This window comes from Camelina sativa, chromosome 12 (assembly GCF_000633955.1).
Source record: "Camelina sativa cultivar DH55 chromosome 12, Cs, whole genome shotgun sequence".
Lineage (NCBI taxonomy): Eukaryota > Viridiplantae > Streptophyta > Magnoliopsida > Brassicales > Brassicaceae > Camelina > Camelina sativa.
The window spans coordinates 5227953-5237596 of record NC_025696.1 but is presented as its reverse complement, the minus strand read 5'-3'; the positions used below and the strand labels follow the sequence as shown (position 1 = coordinate 5237596).

At 34.8% G+C, this 9644-nt stretch overlaps 1 protein-coding gene across 1 annotated transcript in view; it reads right to left on the bottom strand.

Annotated features, from left to right (window-relative positions):
• LOC104733201 overlaps positions 1–1351 on the bottom strand; it is a 1653-nt gene extending 302 nt beyond the window's left edge. The window contains exon 1 of the mRNA XM_010452804.1: positions 29–1351. Coding sequence (XP_010451106.1) covers positions 29–1351 — 1323 coding nt within the window. The remainder of the gene's footprint in view (positions 1–28) is intronic.

The window sequence follows — 9644 nt, the reverse complement described above, 5'->3', positions numbered from 1 at the left end:
CAAGATTCAAACTGCCATGTTTGGTTGCCCAAGTGATCTGTCCATTAGGTAAAGCAATCGGGCAAGGAGCAATAGTGATAACATCGGTAAGTAAGTGCAAATCCCCCGTCATATGATGGGAAGCACCCGAGTCAATGATAATATCATGACGACGTTCTTTGCCAAAAAGAAGTAATTTTTTTGTCTTACCCGGAGGTTTGGTATTGGTACCCTGTTTCTTCACAAACTGTTCCAGAGTAGCCCATTGATCTGTCGTGAAGTTTGGAATCCCGGAAGATGATGTATCTGCTGAGGAAAATGAATCACCAAGCTGTGTGTGTGAGGCACGAAAGCCTGATCCACGACCTCCACGACCACGCCCTTGGTTTGAAGCTCCTCTGCCACGACCGAAACCCCCACGACCACCGGAGGATTTATCTTTTTCCCACCACTCAGGAAAACCAATCAACTGAAAACAGCTACTTGCTTCATGTCCCTGTTTACCACAGTGAGAACACACTATCGTCGGCTTAACAAATCGAGACGTTGATGCCTGAGCAGAGGAAACAGAGGAAACATAGTGGTTCTGTTGGGAAGAAGCTGACGTCGTTGCCGAGAAACCAACAATCGGAGTTCGATCTTCGGTGGTGCGCATGGCGTTGATGTGTCGTTCTTCTTGAATAACCTGAGAGTACACGGACTCAAGGTTCAAATCTGTTTGTCGACTTAACAGATTTGATCTCGTTGTCCCAAAACGAGAATTGTCAAGACCCATGAGAAACTGATGCACTCGTAACTTCTCCCGCATCTTCTCATAATTCACCATGGATTCACAATTTGCAGTTGTACAACAACACGTAAAACCTTTCTCAAAATCCGCAAGATCATCCCACATGATCCTGAGCTTGCTAAAATACACTTCCACCTCGTCACCGTTCTGTTTGCACGCCGCGATGTCAGAGTGTAGTTGATGAATTCTCGTATCGTCACTGACAAAGAATCGTCGTTGCAGGCTTGCCCACATCGAGTTGGCGTTATCCACCAACGAGATTGATTGTCGCAGCTTCGGTTCGACGCTGTTGTAGATCCAACCAATGATCATAGCATTTACCATATCCCACTTCTCTTCTTCGTCGGGGTTATTGGTAGGCCGTTTAAGAGTTCCGTTAACGAAACCCAGTTTCCGCTTGGTACGAAGAGAATTCAACATCAACTTCGACCACCGTTCGTAATTCACTCCATTCAACAAAATTGGAGTCTGCACCTGTCCTGTACTATCTACTGGATGAAGATAGTACGGAGACATAAATGCAGCAGAGGCTTCTTTTGAGTCAGGTTTAGCAACAGAGGTGGTGGATTCAAGTTCACTCATTTTTCAAAGAAGCAAGGAAAGCAATAGAAATTTTTTTTTTATCAAAGGTCCAGATCGTGCTCTGATACCATGTAAGATCAATATGCTATGTTGTATTTCATCATAAGAAATGTACAAGTATTTATACAGTTTTGAGTCGGCCATGATAAATCCGAGAATCTAGCTAAGATATACATGAATCATATATTTAACATAATCTCCTAAGATTTAGTCTAATCTCAATAGTATATATATGTGGTATCAACTAAAAATAACAAATTAAGAGATTCATATAACTCGATCGACACATTGGAGTCTTCCAACCTTATACATGTTCTTCCGATATATAAGATCAAGGAGATTTACCACATTTAATATTTTTCTCACCCATGATATTATGTACATTATCTTAATTCTACGTGGCATATACGTGATTTTATCAAGCCTTCTTTGGCTTTGTTCAAATCCAACGTGCCCCAACTAGAGGCTTTTTTTTTTTTTTTTATAATGTCTCATTGTTCAAATTAGGCCACGTTGTTACTCTATTTAGATTCAAGGGAAATCTCAAATTCGACACTCAAAAACCCAAATGCCGACTACTATCATCACAACTAGAAACTTTCTATTTTGTTTAATTGCGCCATCAATTTTTATGTGTAAATTTTTGTGTGTAATCTGCATAGAGCAAAACCAACCCTTGAATATACGCAAAAGTTTTTTCTTCTATTACCACATGAATATGTAAATTAAATGTCTACTCGATCATGCTTTTCTGCTCTTGTCTTTTTCCAATCTTATGCCCTGTCCTTAGTTTTTTCTCAAATAGTTTACGACATGACATGACTTCTTGCACTTTTGGCGAAACTTCTTAGACTTGCAAAGGTCTGCGTTGACAACATTGATTCGAGTTATACGATCTATCATCTCTATCTCTAGAGAATCGAGTCGAGACCCAACTTTGGAGATATTTCTGTTGTATTGCTACTCTAGTGATTTGTTTATATTTTTGATTACTATCGCTAGTCTAGTAATCGAGTCGTTTAAGCACTTACAAGCAAACTTAATTATTTTCGTGGAACACCAACAAGTAAACTGATAGCTAAAGTTTGGAGATCAAACACTTTACGGTCATACCGTGATTCGTTTTATGGAGTGCAATATATTATTAAGCTTGAACATGTAAGCTTCAAACAATTTTGACCGAGACTTTTGCAAATCACATATCTAAATAATACTAGAATAAGGGACTCTATAGAGATAAACATATCCATAACACATCGATCACTTTTTTGTTTCTGATATGATAAGCCTAGCCGAGGTGTTATAGTTCATCACGTGTCAAAGGCTTTTCTGAGCCGTATCTTTGGACAACTCCCACATACCGGCCGGCTGCAACCACATCTTGGTAGGAAACGACGGTCTAGATAACTTAACACTTCATACAAACCAAGGGACGAGCAATTTTGTTATCTGAATTAACGCTTGGTCACTAGTTGATTAAAATAGGACGACGAAGATTCAACCCTCCCTTTTTGATCAATTATGTTAACATTAGTAAAAAAAAAATAAAGTTTTGACTCATTATTAAACAGAAAACAAATGAAGATGAAGATAAGAAAAGAGAAGTAGAAAATGACAAGAAGGGTTGGGATTAAAAAGGAAGGTACTAGAATGAGAAAAGGGCAACGATCATGATCTACCTAATGAAATTTTGGGAGAAGAAATTATTAGATCTTTAGAGTATATAACTTTTTGTAAAATAAGTATTACATTTTTTTATTAAGGTGAGTGTCAGAAAAGAATATATTACATTCAGCGTATTTATTATTTTATATATTTTACCCCGTACACTTACGTTTACACTTTGGCATGTGTCAAATGTGAATATGGTGTCTGTACATCGCCTACCTAGGTACCACAAAAGTAACATACCCTTTTATGAGACATTTCTTTTATTTGTTCGTCACGATTACGAAAACGATTGGAAGTATGTGTGCTCTTAACCTTGAGTATGTTTTCCCTATTAATCTTTTAGTTTATCAAATAAGATTATCAAAAATACCTTTTGTTAAACACGTATCACGTAGGATTTGATAATTCCATCCACGCAAAAAAAAAAAAAAAAATTATAACCCTCTTTCAAATGCACGTAAAAGAGAGAAAGAGCAAGTGATAATTATATATGGTCGTCCAATCAAACCTTATGTTAGTAAATAAGCTTATGATAAAAGCACAGTAAAAATTAAGTTGTTATAATTAGTAACAAAATTTAGTGAATAATAATACATGCATAAATTTAACGACTCTAATAGAGTTGATTCCATTCAGCCAAAAGACACCAAATAACGACTTTTTTACTACATTATGTACTTTACCTGCTAAACAACGACATATATATATATATATATATATATATAATTCAGTCCAACGTATATATATAATGCTGCCAGGAGCACATGCATGCACGTCTGATGGTGCGAATAAATCACAGTAAATCAATGAGGTGAGAATATTTTTGACGATCTTCATAATGTGCATGAGTGCATCCATTAGATTCCACATGTTGACAAAGCTCCACCAAGATGGTGGCGAAGCTGCCATTTGTAAGATGTCTTATAACCCCAATCTTCTTACTCTTTAATAAATGTGAGTCGTCTCTTTACTGATTTGTGTTTCAAATTATTTTGTTAAGCTAGATTCCAAGGTACGTCGGGCTGCGATGAATACTAATTAAACATTGAATTGAAACATGCCTAAATAGCTTCACCCAAAATGAGATATTAAAACAAAATGTAGTTTTACGTGAACGAGTTAGCTTCGACCAAAAATAACGTACGTTTATTAATTGGAAACCAGGTAGCTCCATCTGAACTAATTAGCACGTAATGGTAAATGTTACCGTACCTAGTGAATACATCATGCACTACAAATTAAAGAAAAGAAGTACGACTGCCGGAGATGGATGATGCGTACCAGTCTACCAGAGGCTTAAAAGCGTACCAGAGGCTTAAAAATCAGGTTAAGTTCGGCCGGAGATGGATGAAGCGTACTCGACGCAAATTCTTCTCCAAGAAACACTCCAACATGTAAAATTCGTCCAATCGGCTGATTAAACCAAGGAGCACGAGGTTAGACCGATCCGGTTTAGCTAAATCGGGCTATCGACTAACAAAGAACCTCCATGCCACGTCATGTATAAATTTGCCACGTTGGATAAAGAAAACTAATCGACGTCATCCATTTATTTTGTAAAGCTTGAGCCTTGAGGTATGACTCAATTATTAATTTATAAAACAAAATGTTCACATTGCCTAGTTCAGTATAATATCAGTTGTTAGCAACTACTCCAAATAAAACCCAACAGCTGATATCTACTAGGCTTTCAGCAACATCAATACCGTAAAAATCATTGTCACATTTCAAAAAGATGTGTAAGGGGTCTCGCTTGGTGGAAACAAGCATACATTTCAATTTGTTGCAACGTTTAAGGAGAGATTTGTTTCTTCTAATTTTCAGATATGGGGCGATTAAGATGTGGTGCAATATGGATTGCTAGTCTAAAAGGCTAATATGTTTAAACGTATATCCATCCACTAATGAAAATATATAAACCAATGGAAAACACGTTAAGAATTATGGAGTTAAACAAAAAATGTCAATGACGAGAAAATCCGAATTGAAAGTTGGTTTTAGTATGTCTCGCTTTTGGAGAAAATCCAATACACACTAAATTTATAAATAGACTCATATATTACTCAACGCTTGATCCATATAGAGTAACAACGTGGCATAATTAAACAATGATGAGACAAAATAGAAGATATTAGTTGGACCCCTTAAAAAAAAAAAAGCCAAAAGAAGGATACATGCACACATATATATATACCACATTAGAATTAAGATCATGCATGTATTCAATCGGCTAGCCAAGTAATGAAGTTTCTCCTCATATGATATTTAACAAAAAAAATATTATTATTATTAAATATTTTTTTAGTTTATCATGATAACTTGGGACTTCAGCTGTATTCGTTTTAAAAATGTCAAAATTATAAAATTAATTTAATAGATACATACATATATATATACATATATTATATATATATATATATATTCAGATAAACTAACATTTGTATGTTTATCTAAGTAAGTTAGTTAATAAACCTACAAAACAATGTAATTTCATGTGATTTCACAAAACAAAAATCTTCAAAATCTTAAAATACATGAAAACACACAAATTAGAAAAGTATTTGCATTATAATGATTAAAAACTATGAATTATTGTACAAACTGTACACACTAGACCACCAATATTTTAAAAGAAAACAAAAGCATTTTAGTGATATGTTCACGGTAAAGACAGTCACTCACTCTAACTAGCATTATTAACCATTTAGATTCCTGATTAAAAAATTATTTGGTCAAACCAAAGAAGTCCAAAACCAACCCAACTCTAAGGCGAGCAGTAACCTATTGTTTCGTGTACGGAAGCTACAACTTGAAGACGACGGTTGCAAGCAACTCAAATCATGTCCGTAGCTGGGTGGCCGGCAAACGAGGAGAGCAGAATGAAGTAGAGGAGACGAGAATTAGAATGATCGTGGGTTTCTCGTGTCACGCCACTGATGACATAGCTCATACTCACGTGAGTGTGTATTGGACGCAGAACAAGGTACCTATCTTTTTCAGCCCTTTGATCTCATCTTAACAAACGGCCACGATTAACCATATATCTTTTGCCAATAACCGTTTTTCTTTTGTGTGTGAGGAGTGAGGACCACGCAAAGTTTCATTCCTTATTTGCATTAATTAGGTACTTATTACTGCATAAAATATTTGTTAAATTAGCTTTAAATTATTACTTATTAGTTCGCAACTATCTTTAAGCTCTCCACGTAACCAACTGAAAATTTCTTTTAAACGGCGTCATTTCGACTGGACTATAAATCTCCACACACGTTTAATTTGACCATACTGTATATATATTAATATATATATATTTTATATATTAGTCTTAGTTAGTAAAATTTATCTATTAGTCTAAGTTAGTTAGTATCACGAAAGATAAGATGACGTTAGACTAGAGAGTAGAGATTCGTATATGCATGCAAAATCATATAATAAAAGAGTGGTGCTATTACCCACAAGGCCACAACTATCTAGAACCTAATAAATTCGTGATAATGATAGAAAAAATCGGAGATTTGCTTTCCGCGTGGATCATGTAAGTCTTTAGTAAAAATCGGAGAGTTCTTGGACCACACGTTTCGTGGTTCATAGAAGAAGAAAAATAAGTAAATAAAATATTTTGGAAAGTTATATACCACGTAGCAATTAGATAGGAAGTATGTAGTATCTTTTCTTTAATTTGGAAATTCAATGTAAAAAGAGCTTCAGAGTGAGTGCTGTAAGAAGAAAGAAAACGAATGAGAGAAATTATGGATTAGCTGACGAAGAGGAAAACGAAGATGAAGAAAGAGAAACGGAAGATTAAAAGCGTTGAATATTCAAAACACAGTTTAACCAATGCTAATGCTGATGTAAAATTTTCGAATAAATTTTACATCTTGTTCAAAAAAAAAAAGGCGTTGAGAACTATAGTTAGCCAATCAAAACATAACCATATATGGATATATTTAAAAATATTATTGAAGATTATAGTTAAGTGAACATAGTAACATATATTGACCATACATATGTCATTAAAGTGACCCACCGAACAAACCAAAATAACTGATGCTAAATACTATGTTACGCTAATCCTTTGAGATTGGATGGTTCATGAAAGTGACATTTTGCCATTTATTCATTTTGTTATTTTTTACGAAAGGAAACATACAAAGATTTTATATACTGGTTAGGATAGCTTTGTTGTACGTACCAATTCATTGTCGATCAATAATATATTTCGTTCTAGATAATTGTGTTTTTTCGTGCTGTATATTAAAATATACTAAAATATATGTAATTATGCGTGCATGCTTTTTACTCGGTGAAAACAACAACAGAACAAAAGAAAAATGTAACTTATAAAAATGTAAGCTTATTCTTTTATGTTGAGATTTGTTACGTTCGTTTATCCATTTAGTAAGCTTATTCTTTTATCTCTCCCCAAGCAACTGTTGTACGTGTGTAAATATAAATAACGAACTGTTTTCAATATTTACGAATGCAAAAAGAAAAAAAGAAAAAAAACAAGTGAGTAAAACAAATGAACTCATTCTTTATAAATCTTACACAAACACCACATATATGAGTAAAGCAAATGAATAAGAAATAATAGATGGGAATTATTTGAGTTACAAAGACAATGTCAAGTAACTTATTCATGAATCAAAGAATCAATATAGTTTAGCTGCATTCTGGAGGAACACCTCGGGGAAATCTCTTTTTCATCTAGCCGCTCTCTCTCTATATATATTTCTGTATGTTTTGCAATAACGTATCTCATATATGTTTTGCAATAACGTATCTCAGATATGTTTTGCACATTTAGCAGTACTCCCCATCCAAAGCCACAATATCAGTCTCATCTCTTGCTTAAGCACTTACAAGTAAACTTTAATTCATACCATGGTGAAACTCATAGCCAAACTTTAGAGATCAGACACTTTATGGTCATTTCTTAATTCGTTATATGGAGTCTAATATTAAGTTAAAATTTAAGCTCGATCAAATAATTTTAACATTACCAAAATAAATTATATGAATTGTATTATATATTGTATTAGAATGTTAGTTTTGGTAATAAGCGAGCAAGTATGATATATTCACAAATCACAAACAAAGCTTCATTACTTGGCTAGTCCGTTGAATACTAAAGACGCCAAAAACAACAAAAAAAACATAATAATATTGATTCATGCCATCCCCCAAACTTGTCTTCAATGCAAGTTTATATACGTTATTCGGATAAGATCAAGGAGAATTAATTGGCACATTTAGCTTTTTTTTTTCACTCAGAGATTCATGATATTATGTACATTAATTATCTTAATTCTACGTGGTCGTATATTGCTGGTATCCTTCTTTGGCTTTGTTCAAATCCAAACTATGTAATTGAATAAATCCTCCTCCAACTAGAAACTTCTATTTTGTTTCATCATCGTTGTTACTACTCTATATGGCTTTTAGCCTTTTATGAATAATTTTATGTGTAATCTGCATAGAAAACCAACAACCCTTGAATATGCGCAAAATATTTTCCTCTATTACCACATGAATATGAGAATGTCTACTCGATCATGCTTTTTTGCTCTTGCCTTTTTCCAATTTTATGCCTTGTCCTTTATTTTTCCTCAAATAGTTTACGACAGGACATGACTTCTTGCACTTTTGGACAAACTTCTTAGACTTGCAAAGGTCTGCGTTGACACATTGATTCGAATCATACGTCTCATTCATCAAGGTTTTCGCCGAAGGAGGGTTTTTTTTTTTCTCTGAATATGGCATATCTCTCACTCTTAATTAATCCAAATAGTAATAACATGCCCCTAGTTTCTGATCTTTATCCTTGATCGAACCGAGTTTTTTGATTTTGGGTCTAAAATTCGTAGGATCTCGTCTGAAAGTGATGTTCAAATGAGACAAGAACAAATTCATTCCAATGCGTAGTGACTGAGGAGAAGATGCCGTGCAAGCCACGGAACGGAAGGCTCTCCTTCATACACAATAACTTTATCTGTCAAATGTTGATTGTTGAACAAACGGTTTCTGTACCAAAGCGTACCTTTGATATTATTGAATAAGGCTATTAAATAGCCAAAGCAAAACAACAACACCTCCTTATCATACGGAGGATTTTCTACAACGAAGAAACAAACTAGAACGTGTACTTAGCAACAACTAAGCAACTACTCCTACAAATGTGGAACCATTATTGAAAGACAAAGACTAAATCAACTAACAAATTCCTTCCCTAAACTGTTTGCTGCAAGCATGAACAGTTTATCTTGGTATTTCGACCAACCCGAGCATCTTCCTCAGCTTCATGAACGTCTCTAACTTCAATGGTTTAGTCATGATATCTGCCAACTGATCTTGTGTGCCACAGTGTATCAGCTTCACTTTGCCTTCCCCAGTTAGCTCCCTTAAGTAATGAAAACGAACCTCGATGTGTTTGCTGCGACCATGGTGAATTGGATTCTTTGAAAGTTGAATGGTTGAACTGTTGTCACACTTGATCGTGATGCATTCTTCAAGACTTTCTCCAAGTTTATCAAGTACTCTAGCCATCCAGACACCTTGTGTTGCACATGACACAGCTGCTATGTACTCAGCCTCCGTAGTAGATAATGCCACAATAGACTGC